At 43.3% G+C, this 27,217-nt stretch overlaps 1 protein-coding gene across 6 annotated transcripts in view; it reads left to right on the forward strand.

The window, feature by feature from the left end:
• Nucleotides 1-27,217, forward strand: part of DOCK9 (dedicator of cytokinesis 9) — a 173,961-nt gene that overhangs the window by 87,453 nt on the left and 59,291 nt on the right. For all 6 annotated transcript variants that reach the window (XM_080799509.1, XM_080799511.1, XM_080799507.1 and 3 more), the window contains exons 22-35: nucleotides 491-577; nucleotides 974-1,063; nucleotides 2,796-2,911; nucleotides 3,183-3,252; nucleotides 4,090-4,215; nucleotides 4,819-4,890; nucleotides 12,414-12,560; nucleotides 12,777-12,860; nucleotides 13,544-13,655; nucleotides 16,766-16,944; nucleotides 17,402-17,515; nucleotides 19,441-19,555; nucleotides 24,191-24,324; nucleotides 26,406-26,520. In XM_080799509.1, the coding sequence (XP_080655635.1) occupies nucleotides 491-577; nucleotides 974-1,063; nucleotides 2,796-2,911; nucleotides 3,183-3,252; nucleotides 4,090-4,215; nucleotides 4,819-4,890; nucleotides 12,414-12,560; nucleotides 12,777-12,860; nucleotides 13,544-13,655; nucleotides 16,766-16,944; nucleotides 17,402-17,515; nucleotides 19,441-19,555; nucleotides 24,191-24,324; nucleotides 26,406-26,520 (1,561 nt within the window). The remainder of the gene's footprint in view (nucleotides 1-490; nucleotides 578-973; nucleotides 1,064-2,795; nucleotides 2,912-3,182; nucleotides 3,253-4,089; nucleotides 4,216-4,818; nucleotides 4,891-12,413; nucleotides 12,561-12,776; nucleotides 12,861-13,543; nucleotides 13,656-16,765; nucleotides 16,945-17,401; nucleotides 17,516-19,440; nucleotides 19,556-24,190; nucleotides 24,325-26,405; nucleotides 26,521-27,217) is intronic.

Raw genomic sequence — 27,217 nt, forward strand, 5'->3', positions numbered from 1 at the left:
CCCAAATCAGGGGAAATCATATAAACATTTGGTTAAAATTGCTAGTCTGAACAAGAAAAAAATGGAAGTTTCAGAAATCGAAATAAGCACACATAGATGATTGGCCCTTTACCCATGTTAGGACTTCTGCTGTCCTATTTGCTGGATGCAGCATCTTCTGCCATCCTTTTCACGGTCCTGAGCTCTGGGTTGGCTGAGTGATTGGTGAAATAGGATTCTTTCCCTCTCAAATGGACAGTAATTCCACAGCCACAACTAAGCAGACGATAACTTGGAAAATCCAGGAAGGAGAGCCCTGTCCTTGGGGGAAGAAAGTGGGCGGAAATGAGTACCACTTGCATCCCTGCAGTTAGCCAGCCGTAACTCTTGAGTCACTGATGCTGTTTGGGCCTGTGACTCCTCTTCAGCCCTGTCCGTGAACATGGTGTTTGAAGCCAAGGTCGCTGATCTGTTGGGATGGTTTTTTTTTTCCCCTTCCCTATCTTTTCAGCATTATGGTCCAGAAATTAAATGGGTAGATGGAAGCAAGCCACTGCTGAAAGTTTCAACTCATCTGGTTTCCACAGTGTATACTCAGGTACGGGTTATGCCAGTAGCATTGGCAGTGATGGCTGAATGAATGAGTTTGCACTATTTTTTGGTAAAACCAAATCCTAATTGATAATGTCATAATGGATATATTTTTACTCTAGAGGTCCTTCATCGAGGAAAGTGCATTATAAGGTGCTCTTATGTACTGATATAAATGAATAATATAAGTAACATTTCTCAACAGTTTTCTTTTTTTGTTGGAGGATCTTTGAAATCTTTTTTAAAATTTATTTTTATTTTTATTTCTTTGATATTTTCATTTTTATATGATCAGTTTCATAGTTTAAATAAAACATGCATGCTGCAAGAAGCAGATACTCCTGTTTCCACAGCATTATGCTAACAGGCTTGCTTTCTTTCTCTTCTTTTTTTTCCCCCCCAGGATCAGCATTTACATAATTTTTTCCAGTACTGCCAGAAAACTGAATCTGGAGCCCAAGCCTTAGGGAGTGAACTTGTAAAATACCTTAAGGTATCAGGTCGCTTTCTTAGTAATCCCTTCTTAATGAGTTTGGGGTAGGTTGGGTTTTCTTTTTGGTGGCGAATATTGTTCTTAACCACTTGAGAACCTTGGAAGGATGCTCTCAGCTAGATATTCTCACATTGATAGTCTGTGTGGTTTTACATGGCGGCAAGAAGTGGACTCAGAAATAGGACAACTCCAGAACACTGTATGTTAACTCTACTGGAATTAAAATAAAAAACTTAATTTAAAAAAAAAAAAGAAGAAGAGAAAGCAAAGAAATAGGACAACTCCTGCCTTCATCCTCATCCCACATATACTGTTTTTAGGCCCAACCCAAAACACGTTGTTCTCTGCATAGAAAATCACTCACTAGCACAGGCTATCAGTTCAGTGCTCCCCGGTGCAGAGCACAGTAACAGGCACATAAGAAGCAGTGGCTTCAGTCCCACTGTTAAGTAATTTCTAGTTCACTGTAGGAGATAAGGTAACCTTGGAGAATGTGTGGTAGGTGGGGAAGCCCCCCCCAAAAAAATACCCAACCAGAAGAACTGAAAGAATGCACATACCCGGCCCCAGTGTTGTGCAGGGGTCGGGGGCTCCCAGCATCATGGAACAGCTAGAGCGAGGTACAGCTTATCTAGGGGAGCTTTATCCAGAATGTGGTTCCATGGGAATATTTTTTTAAAAGGAGAGTAGCTAAAAGAGTGTCCTAGGCATGAGGACGAAACCTAAGAAATGTGAGAAATGGGGGTGCCTGGGTGGCTCAGTTGGTTAAGCGGCCAGCTCTTGATTTCAGGTCAGGTCACAATCTCGGGGCCCTGGGATTGGGCCCTACATCAGCCCCCATGCTCAGCGGGGAGTGGGCTTGAGATGCTCCCTCTCCCTCTGCCCCTCCCCCCGCACGCTTGCGCTCTCTCTCAAATAAATAAATCTTTAAAAAAAAAAATGTGAGAAATGGAATAGGAGTTTGTTTGACTTCAGCAAGGAACGTGGAATGAAGAGTTCTGAAATCACGGCTTGGCCAAGTTTCTTTTCAAGTATCTCACAGAGAGCCTTAGGAGTTTAAGAAGAATCTTTGAATTAGTTTTCTGTTGCTGCTATAACAAATTACCACAAACTCGGGGGCTCCAAACAACATGAATTTATTTTCTTACACTTCCATAGGTCCGAAGTCTGACACAGGCCTCACTGGGCTCAAATCAAGGTGTTTTTAACATGGCTGAGTTCCTTTCTGGAAACTCTGGGAGTGAATCTGTTTCCTTGTCCTTTCCCAGCTTCTGAAGGTTGCCCTCATTTCATAGCTAGTGACCTCTTCCTCCATCTCAAAGCCAACAGCATTCCATCTCTGACCATTCTTTCCTTTGGCACGTCTCCCCAGGCTCTCCCCTTCTGCCTCCCTCTTCTGACTTTAAGGACCCTTGTGATAACATTGGGTCCACCTGAATAATCCAGGACAGTCCCCCTACCTTAAGGCCAGCCTTCATTCCCTTTTGCCATGTAACATATTCACAGGTTCTAGGATTAGGATGTGGACATCTTTTTCCCCTGTTCTGCCCGCCACTGCCTTCCACTGTTTAGATAGACTTCTTCAGTCCTTGTTTGGAACTGATTGCAAATTGCTTGGGGTTAGGCTCTTTTAAAAAAAAAAAAGTTTTTTCCTTTATTTGAGAGAAAGAGCGAGTGAGCGTGTGCAGGGTTGGTCTCTTAAGGTCACACAAGGGCCATTGCATGTCCGCAGAGCCTGCATGCGATGGAAGGTCACGTGATGATCGCCTTCTTGCCCACCATCCTAAACCAGCTGTTCCGCGTCCTCACCAGAGCCACCCAGGAGGAAGTCGCCGTCAACGTGACACGGTAAGAGGCGGGTAGGCAGATGCCTCCTTCCCTTTCAGTCTGTCCACATCTGGAGCACGGTCATACATATCTGGGATGCTAGTATGTGTTGACCATTATATTTAAGAAATTTCTTTTGATCCCATGTGTAGGGACCCCCATCTAATTCCTTGTATCCTTGTTGCCTGTGGTGCCAGTAGCATCATCATTGTTCTGCAGCTACTGTGTAATAATGAAATGTTCTCATTCCCACATTACTATTCATTGCTTTGTTCATTTCTGTGGTGTGTAGGGTCATTATTCATGTGGTTGCCCAGTGCCATGAGGAAGGATTGGAGAGCCACTTGAGGTCATATGTTAAGGTATGTAAAATAAACGGTCCCAGTCATGTAAATCTGTGGCTCTCCAATTTTCCTTCTAAGGACTCACTTTTTTAAAAAATCTAGTTATTTTGGGATGAAACTTAATACCTCTGCTTTCTCTTCTATACCTGTAGCCAGTGCCTTATACCTGAACGAGAGGAAATCCAAAGAGAGGCAGCCATTCATTTTTTACTTAATTTTGTTTTTCAACGTATTTCTTATAATGGGTTTTGCAAATAATAATGACATGAAATTTTAAAGAAGACTTTTAAGTCGCTCTTGGTAGGCCTTTGGTACAGCCCTGTTATTTTCATTTTTCTTTTTCACAACTAAAATTTGCAGTAGAACTGTTTCTCCTGAGACAAGAAGGTTAGCACTGGCCACGATAAATTAGAGAACTATGTGGGACAGCAAAAGATGTCACTAGGAGGAATATCAACGGGTTCTTCATTTATGTAACACTATTCCATAGACAGAGTGGCGGTTACCATTGTGAAAATTATACACGTGGTGTTTAGTCTTAGACACCTCTGTAAATTATAGCTATGAATCAAGTCACCCAGTGTCAGGTGACACATTCCTTGAAGTCCTTGGGAGGTGGAGTTGTAGGCTGGAGGACCACTGACCTGAGCCAGGTGGTTCCCGTATTGTGATGGGCTCCCTGAAAGTATCCTGGGCTCCTCTTTGTGTCCCCCTTCTCCCCTTCTGTTTCTACACTTTCCTCTCCCACCTTGCACTTGTACCTCAGTCCCTCACCGCCATCCCTTGGAGCCTCTCCTGCTTTCAGCCCATCCTAGGTAAATGGGACATTAAAATATCTTTCCCTTTTCTTCAAAGTATGCTTACAAGGCTGAGCCGTACATTGCCTCCGAATACAAGACAGTGCACGAAGAGCTGACAAAAGCCATGACTACGATTCTCAAGCCTTCTGCTGACTTCCTCACCAGCAACAAACTACTCAAGGTATGTCGTGGGGCTGAGCTGTGCAGCTTTCCGGCATGGAAATCGGTGGGAGAAAATCTGAATGCCGTAGCCCGATCCGCTCACCCTTCTGTGTGCGTATACAGACAGCCACCACCTCCAGAAAAGGGGTAAAGAGTTAGTTCTTTGGGACCAACTTTGCTGCTTATACTTGTGCTTCCATCAGACCTGCAGAATATTACTGTATTTAAAATATCACAGGCTCTTAAGTTTTAAGAAGTCATCACATGTAAATGAGTGGAGGACACCAAGGTGGCGATTGTAAAAGCAGCATCGGCAGGGGAGGCTCAGTCAAGAGGAAAATCCCAGATGTAATCCAGCGGTGCCACTTGTTGGCTTGTGCCCTGCCGGGCGTGTGCGCCCAGCTTCTAAGTGGGAGACATTCACTTGTTGTGGGGCGTGCGAAAGCAGGAGAACAGCTGCCTTGCATGCACCTCTGGTCTGATGATATTTTGCCCAGTGGTCGAGCTCTGCTTTGGGGTCACCCCTATTTCATGCCTGTAACATTGTCAGCCTAAGAGAGTAAACATCTCACCTCTTGATTATTGTGTTTCTCACCTGGATCCTTTTTTTTATTCCTTTCAGTATTCATGGTTTTTCTTTGACGTTTTGATAAAATCCATGGCTCAGCATTTGATAGAGAACTCCAAAGTTAAGGTATGTTGCTTCCTATCAGGGCTGGGGTGGTGGCTCTTAGGGGAAAGTCTTTTCGGTACTTTGTCGCTCACATTCATGAATGCTTTCTGTTGACAGTTCCAGCACAGTTCTAGGTGCTTTCCAAGTACGAAAGCATTTTTTTCCAAGTACTAAAGCCACAGGACTGTCATAAAGTACTACCCCGCATTTTATAGAGGAAGAAACTGAGCCCAGAGCGAGTTCCTTGCCGAGGCCACGCTGCTTGTGAATGGAGGGGGCCGGGTGTTGAGAACAGTCTGGCTCCAAAGCCCACTGTCCCGAAGCATGTGTTACTAAGTCCAAAGAAAACTCTGTTTTCTCCTTTGTATAGCTTGGAAGTCTTCAAGTCTGTTGAAATGAGAGTAACAGTTTAAGCATTTAATTTAAATGTAATTACTGAGTCTTGAACATTGTAGACCTTTCTCAGGGCCTTAGACAAGAGTGTCTGATGTTACTTCACGTCCTCTGGAAGCAGTGAAGGGACTCTGAGATAGCTCCTTGCTGAGGGGCCTGGGTGTGTGTGACACTGTGGATCCCCATGCTGAAGGCATCCTAGGGATACCTGTAGCCTGTCCCTTCAGTCCTCTCTAGACCCATGCCTATCTGGGTGTAACTGGCTACTGCTGGCCGTCTGAGGCTCAGTGTAGATACATTTTTGTAAGATTCTAATGAGGCAAACACAGCGTTCAAGTGACAAAGTCCCTTTTGAGATATGCATACTCTTGGAGTTGCCATCATGACCCTGAATCTCTCTGCATTGCATTGTGCAGGGTCTTGAGTCTCGTGGAGAGCAGGAGGCCCGAGTGCAGGGAGCAGGTCACGTACCCAGCAGTCCTCCACAGTGAATCAAGGGAGGACAGGGGAGCCACGGGGAGAGAGGGTGAAGGTCCAGGCTCCCTGCACCGGGGATCAGACTCTGGGAGAAAGCCTTGGGAGGGTCTGCTGGGTTTTGTCGGGCAGAAGGTTAGAAGGTTGGCAGCTCAGAACTGAAAGCCACACTTCCTCTAGTCGAGCGGGTGCCTGACCAGGTGGTTTCCTTTTTCTTTTCTTTTTTTTCTGCTTTTAGTTCTTGTTTTAGTGCATAGGCAGATGCCAGATGGAGGTGGGCCCTGCTTTCCACAGAGTAACACGCCATCTAAATCATGCCCGAATAGCCTGCCAAGTGAGAAACCTAGCAGATTATCTGCTTGGCAGTATGCAGCTAAGTGTGCGGGCGCACGCACACACACACACACACACACACACACACACACACGTGCACACATGCAGGTCACTTGAATGTAGTACTTTCATGTTACAAATGTCATACACAAGATAGGCTGTGGGCTTGCCTTGGTTCGCTTAGGCTACCACAGCAAGTACCACCGCCTGTTTGGCCTTAACGATTGTGATTTATTTCCACATAATTCTGGAGGCTAGAAGTCTGAGATCAAGGTGTCTTTAGGGTTGGTTTCGAGGCCTCTCTTCTTGGCTTGTAGATGGCTGTCTTCTCCCCAGTTCTGTGCATTATCTTCCCTCCGTGCCTGTCTGTGTCCAAATCTTCTCCTCTTGTAAGGACACCAGTCTTGTTGGATTGAGGCTTACCTTCATGGTCTCGTTTTAACTTAATTAACTCTTTAAAGATTTTTCTCCAAATACATTCATATTCCGAGACTGTGGGTTAGGACTTCAACATACAAATTTAAGGAGACACAATTCAGTCCGTAACAAGGCCCCAATGGGTTTTTCATTGTTTTTGGCTCTAAATAAATGTAATCACTCCAGAAAGATTGGTGAATTGAATATATTTAAAAATGTAACTGTTTGTTCAGAAAGTATTCATGGAGAGCCTTTTATTTATATGCAGGCTCAAGGGTTACAAAATTAAGTGAGGCGTGGTTTGGCCCTCACAGAGTTTAGGTGGGAAAGTGCATGATTAGACCACAGGAGCAATGGTCAGAGGTAATGAACACTTTCGAAACACCCACAGAAGTCTAAGTGTCGGGCTCCTTGGTGGCTCAGTCAGTTAAGTGTCTACTTTCAGCTCCGGTCATGATCACAGGGTCCTGGGATCAAGTCCCCCATTAGGCTCTCTGCTCAGCTGGGAGTCTGCTTCTCCCTCTGCCTGCCACTCCCCTTACTTGTGCACTTGCTCTCTCTCTCAGTCTGCCAAAATAAATAAAATCTTAAAAAAAAAAAAAAAAAGAAAGAAAGTATAAGTATCAATAGCATCTCTTTCCGGGAATCATGATAGAAAATTTAAATAGAGTAATTTAACTGCTTGTGTTTTTTTCTCAAGATGCTAAATTAAACCATAGAAATTTAGGGATGGTAGGGACCTGAAAGCTCCCTTCTGGTCCAGCTCCGCCCCTATGCCACCGAGGTCGAGATGGGTACAGACCCGTGAGGTGCCCTGCCTGGGGTCACATAGCAGAGCAGAACCTCGAAGTCATGCTAGAGTCACAATCGGCTGCTCCCAGGTGATCCGCCCTTTTCAGCCTTATAACTTAACTCTCCAGCACTTCTGGGCCTTCTAACACTTTGTTTTTTGAACTTTTTAGAACAGACTGCTCAAATGCTACCCTGCACAACCTTTTCTGTACGTTAATTACATCTTGGTCCTGAAAGAATATTCAGAGAGTTTTTGGAAGTGGTTTATTTAAAAATTGTTATCCAGCATAAAAAGAAACACTCTAGCATCCAAATGGAGAAAACTTAGCCATAAGATAATTTACTATAAAAAGAGATTCAAAATACCTACTTACCACTTTGGAGAGTTTAACATTTCAGTTCTAGAGGGCTCCCCTCTGACTTCTTCCGTGTCACCCGACACCATGCCGTGCCTTCCCTGAATCACACATTACTTATCTTCTCACATATTTTGAAGGTTTTACTCATTTTACCTCATATCTTAGGAGTAATGAGTTTTACATGTTGGAGTTAGTTATTTTTAGGTCTGTCTTTATTTACATCTTAGGAAGTATATGTCCTCGTCCCTGATCCCAGGGTTCCGAATTGAGAGAACAAGTTCATATCAACCATTCCTGTGCCATTTGTGATTTCCAAAATCATGATCAAATTCCCTGAGAGTTTTTATACTTTGAGACTGAGGATTATTAGTACATGCAATGTGTTTATAATCCTGACCTTGATTTTTTTCCTCATTGGTGAGTCTTTCTTAAAATGCCATGGCCAGGCACATGTCTGTCTAGTAGGGGCACCTGGGCCACAGACTCATGTAAGAGCCAGATAATGCTTTTAGTGCAGCTGAAAGTGCCCTTTCCAAGAATTTTTAGCATAGACCAGCATTTGGAGGCCAGTTTATGTAGAGCTGAGGCCTTGGGTGAACACTCTTGCTGGTAATGGGGTCATTCCATCTACTGCATATTTATGTAGAAGGAGATGCCCCTGAAGCAGGTGCATGCTGGTAGGTCCGTTTCTAATGCTATACTCTTGAACATGGCCACATGTGTCCACCTCCCCATCACAACCAGTCAAACTACACTTTGTACCATTTGCCGAGGAAGACTGTAAATCACAGCATCCCTTTGAACTAGCATCTAAAATAAGCAATTTCCTTACTACTGCAGGTGGACCTGGAAGTTTGGATTGATTACATGTGACCGTGCCAGACCCAAGTGTTCCATAGGTGACATGTGCTTGGAATTTACAATAAGCAGTTTTCGAGGAAAATATAAAACCGACCTCATCAAGGCCTACTAAGGAGTTCCCAACTCTGAACCCCACTCAGCCTCTATGCTCAACACATTTTCGGTGTTCCTTTTCTATCACTTATATTTAGCAGCTATAATTTCAGCAGACTCTTCTGGAATTTCCTCTCCTCCCACCTTGAGTCAAGCCAAATTGCTAGCATTGCACAGGTGTACATCTCGCAAGCTAGAAAATGTGGCCTAGGATGGGATGAATATATAACCTTAGTTAGGTGTTTAGCTGTCAACCATTTCCTGACTTAATTGAGCAAGGAAAGAGTGTTCAAATGAAAAGTAGGGAAAGGATGGTATGGTTCATGTTTTAAACGGACTGCCCGTGCTTCCCCCCCTACTATAAATGTGTGATGGCAGAATGGGAGCATCCATACTTCTATCCCCGAGCACCTGTTTGGAACAGTCACAGGCAGTGCACAGAGCACGGAGAAGCGATGCAAATGGCATAGATGGTGCATCGCCAGCCCCGAAGCTGACGCCATCCTGGGTGGGAAGAAGACATTCAGCTGGGCACAGTTAGAGAACAGAGCAGAAGGGGTCTGTGTGAGCTTGGGGGGTCGAGGGGGAGGTTGGGAGGGAGCTTCCACATTTGGGGAGAAGACAATGAGCATGAAACAGGAGAAAGGGCTCATAACCTAGGTAAGGCCAGGAAAATAAAGTTTATTAGCTAATAGGCTTATTTATTGTATCTTAGGGAGCTGTAACATAGTCTCAGTGTCCTTTCCTTCGAGCTGGCGCGTCTGTACTCACCACCCTGGACAGCTGCCCATTATCCTGGATCATTTTCTTCCGATTCAGTGGATAGTAGTCTCCATAACAACATCTAATTATTGTGGTCATTATCACCTTTAGAGGCATCTTACCTCACTGTTTTGTTGCCAGATTAGGGCTCCGGACAACATGTTTGTCACTGCACAGAGAGCTTCATTTCAGTCTTCAAGGCACTGAGCTGACGTCTGATCACAGAGCAGCTTCGTTGCTCAGTTGGTGTGTTAATTATCCACTGTTCTTCATGACGTTTTCTTTCTTTCTAATAAAAACTTTTTACTATAGAATTTTTTAAATAAACATAAAAGGAAGGAGAAAAGTTTAATGAACCCCATGTTTGAAGCTCTGTCACTCACCTTCCGCAGTTACTGACATGCTGCCCTTGCGACTTCTTATGTCCACCATCACACTTTTTTTAGAGCATTTTAAAAGCAATCACCAAAGATTTTATCATTTCATCTGTAAAAACTTGAGCCTGTCCTCTCTAACAGATAAAGCCTTTGAAAGAGATGGAAGTACCGTACCATTATAACCCTCAACAAAGTCAGCGGCATTTCTTCATTATCATCGGACACCCTGTCTGTATTCGGTTTTCCCCAGCTGTTTCAGAAATGCTCTTTTACCATCGCCTGGTCCGAATCAGGACCTAAACACAGTCTGCACATTGCATGTGGTTTATGACTCTGAAGTTTCCTGGATTTTCAAACCGTTCCTTCTCCATTTGTTTGTTTTTTAATGCAGTGTATTTGTTGAAATGGGGGACCATTTGTCCTGCGGAATTTCCCACATCGTAACCTCACAGTGTTACGTGGCATGGTCCTCTGTCCCCCATGGTTCCCATAAACTTGTATGATGTCGAAGCTCAGTTTGATTTAGGTTTGGTTTGCTTTTGGGCAAGAATACTTCATAACTGGTACTATTGCATCACATCGGGAGTCTTAAAGTGTCTGGTTGTCCCACTTTTAGTTTTGATAATAGTGACTAATAGGTTAAGTGGTACCAACCCCAACCATCCACTTTTTATGGTTTAAGCAGCCATCAACTAATTCTGAAAGCGCCAGGTATTTCTGAAGAGACCTTTTTTCAGGGGTACCTAGCTTGGGTAGCAGGCAGGTATGCCTGGTGGTCTGAGGGGTGGCCTTACCTGGGGTCCAGGAAGTTGATCATCTGTTGAGGCTGACCCCTCAGGATATAGAGTTATGGGTTGCATATATAGGACAAAATCCCTTTGGCATTTCTAATTTCACAGTTCTGTTTTTGAAAGTGGGCAAACTTCAGGTACATTATTATTACTTGATCCTTCCTTCACTGGGTTCTTGATTTTGTAAGTTTGCAAAGATTGTTTTATTATTGGTTTGAGAATTGAGATTATTGTAAAGCTGACATTTCAGAATTCACAATAGGTTCTGGTATTTGATGCATGAAATAATGCATGTAGAAATCACTAGATTTCAGTTCTAGTTTTAGAAAATACTGTTTCTTTGATATTGGGATATGGGTTTGGCTATTGCAAAACAGACCAAAATAATGGTTTAAATAAGACAAAAGGTTCATTTCTCTCTTTTGGAAAATTATAAGCCAGTAGGTAGCTCTGAGAGTGGGGGGCTTGTTCCCCAGGGTCATTCGAGGACTCAAGCTCCTCTCCAGTTATCCAGCCCGGGTGTCACCCTCATCCACATGGTTGAAAAGCTGGTTCAGCACCCCCGTCCCACATTCCAGGCGGTGGTGAAGAAGACTAGGAAGGCAATCATCCCATGGACAGGGCTGGGAAAAGCACGGTCTTCCTCTTATAGCCCATTGGCCAGAACTCAGTCACATGCCCTTTCTCTGGCCTCAGGTTAGGCTGGGAAATGTAGTCTCTAGCTGGGCAACAGTGTGCACCTGTGAAACCTGGGGAAGGAAAATCAGTCGGTACTTAGTGAATCTCTCTAAGCTTCAGTATTCTCATTTGTAAAATGGGGGTGAAGATAGCTCCCTGTTGTGGCTGTTAGAATCACATGCATGAGTGGATAAATGTCATGGAGCATATAATTCAGACCGCTTCACGTTTCAGGAGTCAGTCATTCTTCTCATTTATTGGGTACATGGGTGGGGAAGCGAAGTGTCCAAGAGTAGAAAGAACACAGGCCTTAGACTCGGGGTGGATCTGGCTTTGAATCTTTGTTACTTGTTAGTTCTTGATTGAAGACACGTTTACCTGAGCTCTCCAACCCCTTGTGAAATGAGGATCAAACCTTATAAGAATTTAATGGAAAAGCACATAAAAACATGTACCAGTGCAGTGCCTGATGTGTGGAAGATACACCGTCCACGATAGCTAACTTTGAGATCTATATAATTTAGTAGGTAAGCATTCCTGATGGGGAGAAATTATTATATAAAGTTAATTTGACTGTTTCCTTTTTAAATATTTTATTTACTTATTTATTTGAGAGAGAGCAGAGGGAGGAACAGAGGGAGAGGGACAAGCAGACTCTCTGCAGAGCAGGGAGCCCAGTGCAGGGCTCGATCCCAGGACCCCAGGATCATGACCTGAGCTTAACCGATTGAGCCACCTGGGCGCCCCTGAAGAGGACTGTTTCTAAGCACTTTGAGCTAGTGACATACAGTCTCAGATCTTTTTACTTTCTGTTTGAATTCTTGAAGCTTAAACCTGAGCCACTGTTTTCTAAAGAGTTCTCTGAGAGGTACAGGCATTGAGGCCACCAGAAGTATCCAGTAAAAATGCAGCTCTGATGAGAATCTCTGGGGGAAGAGGGACATCTCCACATTCTTACAAGTACCTCTGAGAACATCTTTCTCGGGCTCAAGTTTGGAGTCTCAGGTCTAATGCACACCACTTACATCAGGTATCAGAATACTTGTACAGTATTTTGAGAGAAGAAAAAATCATTTCTCTTGTCTCATTTTAGATAAATAAGATTGGAGCTCTGGGTTTTTCAAAAATGGACTTCAGGGATGAAATTTCCCTCCCCACTCCCCAGAGGGTCACCACTTTAAAAATAACACAGGTTTGTTCTAAATTCTTTTTAGTTATTACGAAACCAGAGATTTCCCGCGTCCTATCATCATGCTGTGGAAACCGTTGTGAATATGCTGATGCCGCACATAACTCAGAAATTTCGAGATAATCCGGAGGCGTCTAAAAATGCAAATCACAGCCTTGCTGTGTTCATCAAGGTAGGGACCTCAGGGCACGGAGGGTGTAAGTCAAGTGGCGAAATGTTCATTGTAGCAGCGACTAGTATACAGTTGGTGCCCAGTCAATGCCAATAGTGCATCTTTACGCTATAGGATAAACTTATGAACAGTAAGTGCTGATTTCAACCCAACCTAAAAAAAAAAAAAAAAAGACTGGGGCCTAAATATTCCCCTTTGTGGCTTGTTTCTCTGCAGAGATGTTTCACCTTCATGGACAGGGGATTTGTCTTTAAGCAGATCAACAACTACATCAGCTGCTTTGCTCCTGGAGACCCGAAGGTAGCGTGTGTGTTGCACACTGGTTTTTGTCTTCCTGATTGACATCCAGAAACCCGGCTGGTTCTCCGCGCTCACATCACGGTCTCTTTCTATCCCAGAGGCATTCTTGTCCCCTCTTTTGGAGATACTCACTAGTACTTGCATTAATGTGTAAGACATTAGGGATGCAGTAGTTCTGAATGTAAAATAAGCATACTTACTGATTTTCTCATAAATAACTGAGAAGACTTCTCAACTACAAAATTAAAAGTATATGTGTTGCGAATCATGGTTTATTTAACATGGAGATAGAAGTAACCATGTAGGCTTTCTCTGATAGAATTATCTATCTCCTCCCTAGCGTGTCTGTTTTAAAGCTCTGCCTTACTCGTGTTTTTTTTTTTTTTTTATTGTATTAAGCCTGTGTCTATAATTACAAGCTGCCTGAAATTCTTTTTGGAGTAGTAGGAGCATAAATAATAAATGTTCTAAGAGTCAGTAGAGGACCTTGTTTGATGAAACGTGTTTACAGTTTTCAAACAAGTGCCTATAGCCATTCTGAAAATCTGGCGTAGTACAGAACATGCAGTTATAAGAGGGTCAAGACGCTAACAACTGGTTGTGTGATTTCTAATAGGTTTTTAGGATGCTGTATAAAATAGTCAGTGAGGCATTTAACTTTCACTAACTGTCGTTTCCTGCAGACCCTCTTTGAATACAAGTTTGAATTTCTCCGTGTGGTGTGCAATCACGAACATTATATACCTTTGAATTTACCGATGCCATTTGGAAAAGGCAGAATTCAGAGATACCAAGGTAATCTATCTTCACATACGTCAATTTGGGTCTTTTCACAAAATGCCATTCGTTTTTAATAAAAGAATTGATTGAGATATGACATTAGAAGTTTCTGATTTTTTTTGTTGATGAATTTTTTCTTGTTAAATTTCCATGTAAAAAACTACTGCTGAAATGTGGTATAGGAACTTAACTTCTCAGCAAACTTATTAGACTACAAGTCATGTCAGTGTGACTCTTTTTCATTGAAAAATTCCTTTGCTTAAATAGAAATCCATTTTACTTACTGTAGTTTATTTTTATTTGTTTCACTTTTCCTTTTTTCTTATGAATTAGCTTTTCTTTCACCAACTGTGGAGTCAAATGACACTCCTGTAGGTAGGTGTGGGGTGTGATGCTTGCTTTCTTGCATTTTCCTCCTTTAAAAGAAAAAGAATGCAAGTCATTGCTGAAATGCTTACATATGCTCTTCATTTAGGCATTTCCCATATACTCAGATCCGTTTTTAAATTCACGATAAACCAGTGAATTTATTCTTACTGTAGCTAAGATACTGCTGTTAACACCCCTGGGAGGGAGCTGGGTTTTGCTCCTGGGGTCTCTAGGTCCTCTAGGTTATCCCTTTAAGAGGCATGACAAACAGAATGCCCTCCTTTACTCCAAAAATGTATTATTCCACCATTTTCATGGTCCTTGTCTATAGTGGTGGCAGTAACCTAATCACAAGCAACACGGCTTTTCACGTGCGTTTTATGTTTGCATGTTGAGTCTTTAACTGTTCTGTATCTTCTTAAAGTTTGAAGAGAGTAAACGCGTAGAGATTTCCTTGTCTTCACTAAGTCATACGAATCAAATTAGTCTGTCGGGTCTGTCAAGTAATACCCAAGTTTAGTGCCGTGTGTGTACCTAGAGATTGATTATTTATACTGATAGAAAAATCAGAAGGATACCACCAAACTATTAATGACACCCTAAATCAACGGCCTCTGAAACTCAGAGAGAAACACACAGAAGCTTGTGTGTACAGAGACATGGTTCAGAGACACAAATGTCTTTCTCCAGGAGCGACTCGGACTGCCTTTTAAGGAGTCAGAAGAGGGATTGGGGCCCTGGAGTTGGCATTCGTGTGTTCAACACCTATTTACCTGGCACCAACAGAGTCTGGGCTGCACGGGACTTTGGGAGGCAGTTGTGGACGACAGGAATGAAAATCCCAGGCTGTTTTCCCTGAGTGAAGTCTGTGCAGTGTTAGCGATGAGGGCTGGTGGGGGGTAGGGGGGATGATAGGAGTAGTGGGGCACGTGGGAGAGGGTAGCCAGGAAAAGCTTCACTGCCAAGGTGACTTGGGGGTGATAATGAGAAGAAAGCCAGGGATTGAGCGTCCTGGGTCGAGGGAATGACTGGGTATTTGGCATACCGAATCCCACCTGCCCACCTGTCTCGTCTTACTTCCCACTGTTGCCCACACTTCAGACATCCCTGCCAGCTCCCAGCATCTCTGTCATGGCGTGCCCACCCCTGACTCTCCTCCGCCTCACACAGCCACCCCTCTAGGGGAATCGTCCCCTTCCTCCCCAGAGTCAGCACCTCTTCCGTGGAGCCTGCCGCGTCTCCTCTTGCCTCCTCCCAGGACCCCAGCGGCGCTCCAAACTTGTCTCACTCCCCTTGCAAGCAGTTACTCACCCGTGCTTGGAGACCGTGACCCTCTTCTTCCTCTTGTCAGGGTACCGGGGGTCGTCCTTTATACCCCATGGCTGGGCAGCGAATGTGAGCTGATGCCTGCCTTCCCCTACACTCTGTAGGGCCCTGTTAGTGTCCTGCAGAACGGAGAGACGTGAAATCACTCAGGTGCCCGGGAGACTCATACACGCTCTCAGTAGACCGTCGGGGTATTTGGTGCCAAGGGGGGCTGCCCTTGGAAGGTGGCTGTGGGTGACCTACAGATAATGTCCTTACGGCACCGATAGGAGTCAGTGTTTGTAGCATTCCCCTCCTCTCCCTTCTCCCCTGTTCGCCCTTCTCTGCATGCACGCACGTGCACGGTTAAACCTACGGTATCTTCCTAAGGGTTTTATGTGAATTCAAGATGTGCGCTGTCCTTAGGATAAACAAAGTTTAAAAACCATTCAGTGGACATGATTATTCTGGAAGGATGGATATTTTCCCTTGCTTCTGCATAGGACTTGGGGCAGTATTTTGGGTAGGTTGGGAAGTAACTAATAGGAAATCAAAGTCAAAGAAGGCGTCTGTAGATTTTCCTCTAGTAATAGATTCAGTATGACCTCAGATCCCAGCTACAGCTTACTGACAGGCGTATTTCAGCTTTGGAGGGATGCTTAGCCACTTTTACTTTCCCTCCTTCAGTAGATTTTGTGTTTCCTTCAAGCTGTTCTCTGGAAGAGCTTTCCATTTGATCGTTTAGCTTGCTGATGGTTTAGTGGTTTAGTGTGGTGCTTTCAGTATTTCAGTATTAGTTTATGTTCATTTTTTTAACTTGCTTTTAGAGGTGCAGAAGTATTGAGTGTATTTTTTTAATTGTGTTAAGTAAGTTCTTCATTCAGGGACAGCAGAATAGAGGTTATATGCTAACTTGTTCATTTTAGGCACGTTGGGTTTTAATGGGAATGTATAGGCTTTCATGACCAGGAAGGGGATTAATGAACTCAAGCAGTAAAGAAAATTTCAATAGACCATGTATATTTATTCTTTGTTAATTACATGCTTGCTATGTACAGATTACTTCTCTAGAGTGTCAGACAGTAACTTTATTTTTTTAGTAACTTTATTTTTTACCTTCTTGTCAATAACATAATTTCATTTGTAATGTAGCATGTTGTATATTCTAAAAATTGGTACTAAAACTATTCACTAACTTAATATTTATGCAAGATGTCGTGTCTTCTAAAATCAAAATCTGGTGCAGTTATCTGTATTTAAATTTAAGAGTCTGATGTGATAAGATGTGGAGCAATATTTTAGATAATTGACCTTTGAATTACACTTGAAACTAAATCTAATCATCTCTTGACACACAGGGTGGGCTGAATGCAGAGGGTGGTTTTGGCTTTTGTTTTATTCAAAGTGCGTGATGGCCTCTGTAACTAAAGCAGTTTCTATCCTCATTTCAGATCTCCAGCTTGACTATTCATTAACAGACGAGTTCTGCAGAAACCACTTCTTGGTGGGACTGTTACTGAGGGAGGTGGGGACCGCCCTCCAGGAGTTTAGGGAGGTCCGGCTGATTGCCATCAGCGTGCTCAAGAACCTGCTGATAAAGCATTCTTTTGATGACAGATACGCTTCAAGGGTGAGTGGACTCCAATGGAAGGAAATATGGATTGATAAATGTCCTTTATTTTAAGTAATATAAAGAAAGTAACCCATCAGGAAATTTAGTGGTAGCAGCACTGAGAATCTTCTCTGTTTACACACTAAAATCTAGTAGCGGTATTTATTTATTTATTTATTTATTTTTAAAGATTTTATTTATTTTTCTGTCAGAAAGAGAGAGAGACAAGCAGGGGAGCAGTAGAGGGAGAGGGAGAAGCAGGCGCCCCACTAAGCCCGACGTGGGGCTCGATCCCAGGACCCTGGGATCATGACCTGAGCTGAAAGCAGACCCTCAACTGAGAGCCACCCAGGTGCCCGCTAATAGCCATCTTTATAGGAAGGATCCAAATACAGGAGTTGGCCCAGTGCCCACTCAGTCCATCATTAAAGGCTCAGAGCCATGGGATAAACTTGGCCATGTGCGTTTGTTTCAGAGCCATCAAGCAAGGATAGCCACCCTCTACCTGCCTCTGTTCGGTCTGCTAATTGAGAATGTCCAGCGGATCAACGTGAGGGATGTGTCGCCCTTCCCCGTGAACCCCGGCAGTGTACGTAAGCATACACACCTGGCCGCAGCCTGCATGTGTTTCCTGCGGCTGCTGGCACCGAGCAACACAAACGGGGTGGCCAAAACCAACAGATGTTCATTCTCTCGTAGTCGGGAGGACAGAAGTCCACAGTCAAGGTATCCACAGGGTTGGTTCCTTCTGGAGGCTCTGTGTGCACAGTTTGTTCCTCAGTTTGTGCCTCTCTCCTGGCTTCCAGTGCTTTTCCCAGATCCTTGCATTCTTTGGCTTGTGGCTGCATCATTACAGTCTTGGCCTCTGTCTTTACTCGGCCTTCTTCCTCGTGTGTGTCTGTATCATCTCTGAAGTCGTCTCCTTTTCTTAGAAGAACACCAGTGATTAGATGTAGGGCTCCTAATCCAGGAGGACTTCATTTTGCCTTCTGTCTTACTCACATCTCCAAAGATCCCACTTCCAAATAAGGTCACATTTTGAGGTTCTCAGTGGACATGAATTTGGGGGGGGGGGGAAATACTATTTAACCCAGGACACACCCATCCTTTTTTGTTTGTTTGTTTTGCCACTAAAACCATAATAATCCGTAGTACTCTTGATTAATCACATTTCTGGCTAAGATGGGGCCAATCAGTAAACCTTCAACTCTTAGGATAAAAATCATTAAAACCATGCTTTTCGGATGGACCATACCTTGTAAGACATAAAGAACATCTCTGAATTCAGCAAAGATTTACAGGGAGAGGAGGTTAAAAAGGAAAACGCAGTTCTAACCTGTGGACTCTGAGAGCTCAGTGCTAGCTCGTTCTCATGGTAACGTGCTACGCAGCCTTGGAAGATCCACATCTTTGGGCTAAAGTTTCTCTGTGTCTGTAAAATTAGAAAGTCAGACTTGATGTCGGGGAGGCCAACAGGAGTGACATACGGCCCCACCTTCAGAAACTGACCACTATAATTTATATCATCTTCAGGTAGTCACTGGAAGAGGTATTGGAAATTAAGTTGCTAAGGGATGATCCCAGAAATGATCTCACTATGTTTGGGGTGGAGACCATCTGCCATTCATTTGCACATGTGCTACCAGTGCAGTAGTTTTCTTTTCCCTTTTGTTCTGGACCCATGCACAAGCTTGGCTGTTAGTGTTTCCACACTGTGATTGTTGCATACACCTGGGGAATTTTCATGTTGTGTTTCTGTCCCTTTGGCCCCACAGGGATGCATTGTCCCATTTTTTAATGCTATCTCTCCACCTCTGAATACATGTCCTAAATAATGTCGCACCGAGAAGCGCCATATGTGTAGAATGTGTTTTGTAGTTCTGAAGGGCACTCATCTCACCCCATACAACACTGTATTTCACAAGTGTACTCTCTGAACCTGTCTGCTTTTCTGATCTGACTAAAGAATTCAGGGTATAATGCTACCTCTTTGTACATCTTCAATCCTGAGAAAATCACCAAAGAAAAAACCCCTTTTATGACAGAACTTCAAAATTAACAATTTCTCCACTGCCTGAGAGTGCACACGAAGCTGCGAGCTTGGACAGCTTTTCCATGCTGCTGTTGTAAGTCACTCCTGCTCATTTGGGAGGATTTCTGATGTGAGAGAAAAAGCAGTGTTCCAGTTAGAAAGAGCATGGAAGGCTTTGTCTGAGGGAAAAAACAGTCTGAGGAAATGTTGGACATCTGCACTCTGGAAGGGGAACATGCTAGACCTTCTGGAGCAACAGACAGTGACTTTATGGACCCAGGGTGCTCTGCCCACACACTTGCACCCTGTCCGCTCCCCCACCCAGGCCCTCTGTCCTGCTCGCTGAGCGCCTGCATCCCCCACGCAGCACATCTGACTGGCTCTTGGGTCCTGTGCCCGCACGTCCCCGACCCTTCCAAGGACAGCTGATGACTCTTTGAAAGTCATCTTCGGTTATCTCGTCTCTCTCTCCCCTTGGACAGACCATGAAGGAGGACTCGCTGACAGCTGCGAACCCGCTGGTGACGCCGCAGAAGCCTGGCCTCGTGCTAGACAACAGCCTGCACAAAGACCTCTTCGGAGCCATCTCCGGCATCGGTAAGGCTCCGCACTCCGCTCGCCTCCCTCTGCTCCGATTCTGCGCTGCCTGCCTCTCGCAGCGTGGGAGCCGTGCCGACTCTCACAGGAGGCCCTCGGAGCCTGAGCTTCTGCCTTGCGTGGTCTTTTCCTGGTTTTCATATTTAATGATGGAAACCCTCGACTCGACCCTGAAATACAGACCCCCCCCCAAATTCTCATGCATTGAAGATTCCATATGCCTAATCACGCATTTGTGCTGTTTGCTCTTTGTTATGCTCACATTAATTTTTCATTTTAAACGTCCAAATTGGATTTTCAGGAAAGGAGTTTTTAGAAAAGGAATGTCTTTGCAGGAGTGTGTGGGGGGATGTGGGTAGGATTTACTTGTAGTGATAGTGATTTTGATGAAATGTGATCGAGTAATTGCTGAGGAGATGGTGGTCTGTGGCAGGAGTGCAGTTCTAAAATCGGTTTTCTAAAATCTTCTTCCCTAGAATATTTTTCTCTCTGACATAATGTAAGAGCAACCCCCGTGGGGAAGAAAACAGATGGCAAAAATCAAGATTCAGATTGAGTAATGCTCGGAAGAAAATGCCTGAGAAATGTACTTATTAATATTCTGACTAATTGAGCACCTGTGCCAACTGCTTCAAAAAGATAGTGGTACAGAAAGAAAGTAGATGTGTCTTCACAGAATTGTCACAAACACTCACAGATTTATTCTGTCTTTATTTCTGTCTTTTACTACATTTCGGATAAATGAAGCATCTGGCTATGCCAAGTGCTTGGGACACCCAGTGGGTGGACTTAGTTCACAGGGCAGAATAAAGGGCAGTCCTCTTAGTCCTTTAATTTGCAGGAATATTGTTTATTCTGAATTTGTGTCCTTACCTTCTTGTTGTTCTTGATGTCAAGGTGCTGTTTCACGAAGGTGATGAAAGTGAGCAGAATGTAAAATCAGAAACCCCACACCAGTGTCCAGATTTATCCTACAGTACCAGTCTTTAATCTTACTTGTGCTTATGTATATTTTTCATAGCCGTAGTGGTCTCATTAGATATCGTAAAGGTTAAGTGAGTTAATGTGTGCAAAATGCTCAGAGCAGAGACTGGCTCGTGGTGTTTGTACTTGCCTTTCTCCTGGGGCCCTCGTCCTGTCCTCTTTGCCCTGCTCTGCCCACACACCCAGCCACTGCTCCAGGGGTGGGAAAGGGACTCTTATGGGAAGATTTTGTCTGCAGAGCTCACAGCCGTGGCTTTAAGGTCAGACAGAGGTGGTTTGGGATCCAGACTCCATCAGTTACTGACTTCCCTGAGCAACATGTCTCTCCTCATCACCCTCAGCATCCACATCTCCAAAACAGAATCAGGGCAAGGAGTGGAAAGCTCATACAATGTGCATAGTGCTCAGCGTGGTGACAGTATCTGGCTGCCATTATAACAAGCACGATTCTTCAGTGTTGTGTATGCCCCGTGATGTACTCTCAGTAGCCAGTTTCATGACTCTTGGGGCCCAGGAATGTGTTGAAATCTTAACTCCTTCACCAGTACTCTGTAGGATTCAAGACTCTGGAAATGTTCAAACTGGAATGAGGCGGGTACTTTGACTCTGACTTTATTTTCCAATTCTACATCACCTTGTCAGGGTGTGGGTTGCCTTGAGAATGTAAAGATGAGCCGTTGGGTATCATTACCAAGACTCGAACAGCATTAATGACCTTTAGTTGCTCTGTGTTCGTGATGAAGTTATGAAAAGTATCTGAGACTGATTTAATCCCTTTTCACTCTCTTAAATTTCAAGATCTGAATCCACTTTCCATAGGAATTCACCCTAACAGACCTTGTCTGTCCTCCGGCTTTGTCTCTCCTACCCCCATTGAAAGACTTAAATCCTTGTTCCCTTTTAGGAACACCTTCCAGAAAAGCCCCCACCTTTGAGCTGGGTTTGCTAGTTTTCTGGTAGCTTGAACAACTCTTCTTTGATTCACTGAGGAGTTTCCAGTTAACTTGAGTCCTGGTGCTTATCCTTCAAGAGCGGACTTTCTCCTTTCATCTCTATTTAGTAGAAATCTCATTTCCTCAGAACGTACCTTTGGCATCGTTTTCTTTTGTTTGTTTGTTTGTTTTGTTTTGTTTTGTTTTCGGCATCGTTTTTAAATGCCTTTGGAACATGGTGCGTGAAGATTTCTAGAACTGATTCGCTGCCTGGATAAATCTACTCCAAGATTATGTTTGTTTTTAAAAAGCACACATTCTTAAGCCCAGGATTTTCTTTTCACCTGCTCAGTGTTTTGCATTGGGCTGTCTGTACAAAGAAGACAGAGGTGAACTGAACGTCTTTTCATTTTACGAGACCAGTGCTCTAACCCCTGAGCTACGGAGCCTCTTTTCATTTTACTTACATGTTGTTTAAGATTTTTAAAATGCACTGGCCTGAGATATTAAGTACAAACACACACACACACACACACACACACACACACACACACACACAATGGGAACCCAGTTCTGCTAAACATGTTGATTTTGATATACTGCATTTCCATCTGTTTGCCTTAGATTAGGATTCTATTTCTGGAACTGAGCCTAAAACCCTGTCAATTTAAGGTCTAATTTTACTTCACTGAGGACCTCTTTCTCATGATCATTATGTTTTACATTAAATATGAAGTCTGGTTATATTAGGAGAACTATAATTATACTTTGGTCATAAAGTGTGTTTTATCTCTAAGTATAGAAAGAGGCTCATAGTTTTTTCATAGGTTTTTACCTGTTCCCCGTGACAATCCATCACACAGTTTCTCTTCTGGAATGAGGCATCCTGGGGCCAGTGGTTTGCGTGTTCCATCCATCACTTCCATTTTCAAATTCTCCTCACGCTTCTTTTCTTAATTTTAATATGCTGATTCAGTTTCAGGGACGTTGGTGGTGGATAAACCTGAGTGTTAGGTAGAGGGAGGGATTAACTTAGAAGTGTTTCAGGGGCGCCTGGGTGGCTCAGTGGGTTGATCATCCAGCTCTTGATTTTGGGTCAGGACGTGATCTCGGGGTGTTGAGATCAAGATCACTGGGGTCTGTGCTCAGCAAGGGGGGCTTCTGCTTGGGATTCTTTGTCTCCCTCTGCCCCTCCCCCCAACACACTAATGAATAAGTAAGTAAATAAATAAATAATCTTAAAAAAAGAAAAGAAATGTCTCAGTCCATGGCAGCTGATTTGCATCCTAATATATGAAAATGGCGGCCTATTCTGAGGTGTTGGGGAATGGTGTCTTCCGTGTGGGTGTGGGAGACCGTGCTTCCAGCTTGCTGGAGCCCAGCACCAAAGGCTCCTCAGACAGCGAGTGTGCACAGCCAGCCCGGCCTTTCAGCTGGAGGCAAGCCTTGTGGTTCTGCATGGAAGGTACAAGTTTGACGGTCGTTTTAAATCATGCAATATCCTGAAATCTTACTGAAGCAGGAAGTCAGTCTAATACTTTTACTTTAAAAAATTCCATAGTTCTGGGGCGCCTGGGTGGCTCAGTGGGTTGAGCCTCTGCCTTCAGCTCAGGTCATGATCTTAGGGTCCTGGGATCGAGCCCCGCATCGGGCTCTCTTCTCGGTGGGGAGCCTGCTTCCCCCGCTCTCTCCCCGCCTGCCTCTCTCCTATGTTTGATTTCTGTCTGTCAAATAAATAAATAAGTAAATAAACCTTATTTAAAAAAAAAAAAAATTCCATAGTTCTGTGGTGGGGGCTGATTCCTGACTTACAGTGCTGCTTTTTCACAGATGCCACACATTTTATTTTTAAGTTTCGTTTCTGCTCGTAACTGTTTGTTGCAGAGATTCCCAAGCATTCTCCGTTCACAGCACGCTTATGGTCACAGTAATTTGTTCACTGAGTCCCCAGGCTAGAGTAAACAACTTAGGTACCTGGAACCACATAACCTAGGAGGTTCATCTATCCGAACAACTTCATAGGCATTCGAGAAAAATACACATAAATTTAAAGAAAAATTATTTTTAATAACCACACCCATTACCAGTGGGATGTGTGCCTGTTGGATGCTGCTCAGCAGCTCACATTTGGAATCCAGTTTCTCACCACCACCTTCATTTCCTGTTCCACAGTGATTTTCACCCAGTACCTGCTTTTTATCATAGCAGCCACCAAAGACCTAGCCTCACAAAGATACAGTGTCATCGAGAGGAACGTAGCGTGATCTCACATGGAAACTGCAGTTTTGGCAAATGTCAAGCACCATCGTGTTTTTCCTGAAAATGTAAAATGTCCTGAGACGCCCCGTGAGTTTCCTAGGGCACCTCAGCATACAGTTTGAATACTGTGGCTCGTTGCATGGTTTCATTTTTTGATTTGATAGTTGTAGGTAGATTTATCTTTTTAATTTTTTAACATCTTTATCACATTCTGAAACGGTGTATGTTCCTTTAGTCTGAGAAATCCAAGGTGGCCTCACATAAGTGAATTCATGGTTATGTCTGAATGTTTTAGAGTATGGCCCTTCTTTAAAGGCGAGGTGGTTGAGTGAAACTCTTGAGCCCATTTCTTAACAACAACAAAAACAAGTGCCATAGAAGCGATTTCCCTTAAAGTTCAGTACTTATCTTCATTTTGTCGTATCTCACCAAGTCTTTGGTCTTTGTTTGATTTGTTTAGCTTCTCCATATACAACGTCAACTCCAAACATCAATAGTGTGAGAAATGCTGATTCAAGAGGATCACTCATAAGCACAGATTCGGGGAATAGCCTTCCAGAAAGGAATAGTGAGAAAAGCAATTCCCTGGATAAGGTAATTTCTTTTCATACAACTTAAGCGTTTCTTACAACTAATGGATTTAGCCTAAAGTAAACCGTGCTTTGTGTTCTGGTGTTCTTTAAGGGTAACTTTTTTTTTTTTTAATAACTCAGTTAACCCGGAGTTATTATCAGAGTTATAATCAGAGTATTGTCTAAGGATGGGGCCCATTTCCTGAAATCTCCCCCATTCTTGTTTTCAAGATTTTACATCAGGGCAGTGTTTACAGTGGAGGACCTTGAGCAAATAGTTTTGGCAGGTGGGACAGGTAGGGACATCAAAATGCCTCTCATTTAGAATCCCCATTGTCTATATGCCAGAGAATACCATGTATACAGTTATCCATGCAAATGGGTGTTGGGTCCAGAGCTTGCTCCGGAAAAATTAATTGATCATCTAGGTGATTCAGGGATGAGACTTTATTTGAAACCAGCTCACACTGGTACTCCCAACACAACACATCTTCCTTATGTTTAACATTTTTTTCTTGAAATAATCAAGGTCAGACTATTTGGAGCTTTGTGGGAATGGCTAAAGCTTGAATTTAAATCTGGAACAATGATAGATTAGTGTTGCCTTGGCCACTATTTTCCTGAGTTACTTCAAGTTCAAGGCAAGCACACATACCAATCAACAGGTGAACCAGTTAGGGATTTATTTCTAGTTCTCTGAAACGTGCAGAATGTCCTTCAGCGGCAGGTTTGTCATCGTACCTGCCTTTCTGTGGCTGACAGTGACAACGATTATCCTTCCTTGCAGTTCTGATAGAGGTGGGAGCATCTCAGTGTGGGTGTGTGTCATGATGTGTTGACCTTCCCCTTGACCGTGACTTGCCTTCATATGTAGAGCGAGAAGCTGTTCAGGAGGCATTCTGCTTGCGTCATACGCAGTGCTGGAGAGGAGGAAGAGAGCTGCCAGTCAGCCAGGAAAAACCGGGTCACTGTGGATTTTTCCCTTCTAACGATCCCACCTTTGCCAGAGGAAACTTTGCATGCTGCACCTTCCCTCCCAGTGCAAGAAGCACTGGGTTCTCCCAGCGGCCCTGGCGAAGTGGGTGGGCGAAATGATGCATTCCACCCTGTGGTTTTGCCACTAACTGCACCTATATTTCTTCTGTAATAAAAAACTCATGTATGTTATTAATTAAACCTGTTTATCATATGTTTTTTTCAGTTGCTGCCCCCAATACCTTGAATGAAAGATTTTTTTTTAATTGATCTTTCTGCTTTGGTATTTGCCAAAAACATTAAAAATCCTGCTTTTCAATTGGCGATACAACTTTGACGATTTCAAAATCTCCTGCGGCTTTTTTAATCAGGAGATGAGATTCTTGTTCTTTTTTTTTTTTTTTTTTTAATGTGAACCCCTTGAACATGTAAACGTGCTGTCTAGTGGCAAAACTGCTCTCACCCTGTGCCCTGCACTTTCTGAAGTTTGCAGTGTTGAGCTAAGCTGCTGAGGGAGTGGTCTGTCTCATCGGTTTAGGGTCTTTGAACAAGCTCTGCTGAGGTGTCCTTTTCTGTTCCTGTTGGGTACCCGCCTGTCGTTTTCCCCCCAGCGGTGCCGCACGATGTCAGCTGAATGACAGGGACTCAGCTGCAGGCTTTTGTGGCTGGTACCCAACAGGAGCGTGGATTTTATTTCCTCTTTCAGACACCGGCTTTCTCCTGAGGATATGGTCGGTTCTGCAGTGTCTTCCGACTCATCATTTCTGTGTTTGATCCTAGCACACATCCCTTTTTTGCATGATACTGTAATCGTACTTGGCATTTTAGAACTGAGCTGGTAGCTCCGGCTGTGGTTACCCAGTTTGAAAAGTCTGTACCTGCTGGCTTGTCTCTTAGGATAGCAAGCGAAGGAAGCTGTCAGAACTTCTGTGGACTAGGCGCTTGTGTGTGTATTTGGTGAAGGTGTGCCTGTGGTTTGTCGACCAATGAGTTATACCTTCCAGTTCGTGTGATTTGACTCAATTCTAAGAATCTTTCTCTTCCAAGGAAGAAAAATGAACCTAATTTTGTTTTACCTGGAATGATGGATTTAAAAAAAAAAAATCACCTGTATTTCTTTTTTTTTAGCATCAACAAAGTGGCACTTTGGGAAATTCTGTGGTTCGTTGTGACAAACTTGACCAGTCCGAGATTAAGAGCCTGCTGATGTGTTTCCTCTACATCTTAAAAAGCATGTCTGATGGTAGGTGAGAGTGAAGATGTTGGTTTTACTTTGTTTCAGTATTTGGTGTCTTTTTTAAAACTTGTAATTGCTTGAAAGGATTGAAGGACTTAAAAAGCTTTTCTTCTTCATTTGAAATACATGTTAATTTACTAAATGTAGCAGAAATAAAAGTCTTAATTTAGGAAAAGGGTTTTTACTAATTGTTCTAGAAAGCGAGTTCTAAAACGTGCATGGGCCATTTAAAAAAAATTTTTTTTTATTAAACTCAGACCTACCATCATAATCCAAGAAGACAGAAGCAGATAAATGAGGTAGCCTTTGATTTAAAAAAAAAAAAACAAAAAACAACAATTTCACTTGTCCAAACAAACTTATTGGCAACTTGCATAATTTTATTAGTCAGGCTTTTGAATTGGAATATGTAGTGGTGGGGGATCTGAGCATCTCTTCCATTTAGAGTATGTGTGACATTCCTGGCTTTAACTGGAAGTGAGATGTGATTTTTTAGTTTTCTGATGGAGTTAGTGGTATCATAGCAGATTAAGTTTCTCATGAAGGGTTTGACAACCACATTTTTTAATAGAATAAAGCTTGTAAAAATCCATGATAAGACATTTCAACTCCAGTTTTGTGATATAAGCAATCATTTGAAATCATGCCATGGTACAATGTCATGTTTCTTTCTTGATCAGAAATCTTGTCTAACTTGTGCTGC

Source organism: Martes martes (genome assembly GCF_963455335.1).
Source record: "Martes martes genome assembly, chromosome: 3".
Taxonomy (NCBI): Eukaryota; Metazoa; Chordata; class Mammalia; order Carnivora; family Mustelidae; genus Martes; species Martes martes.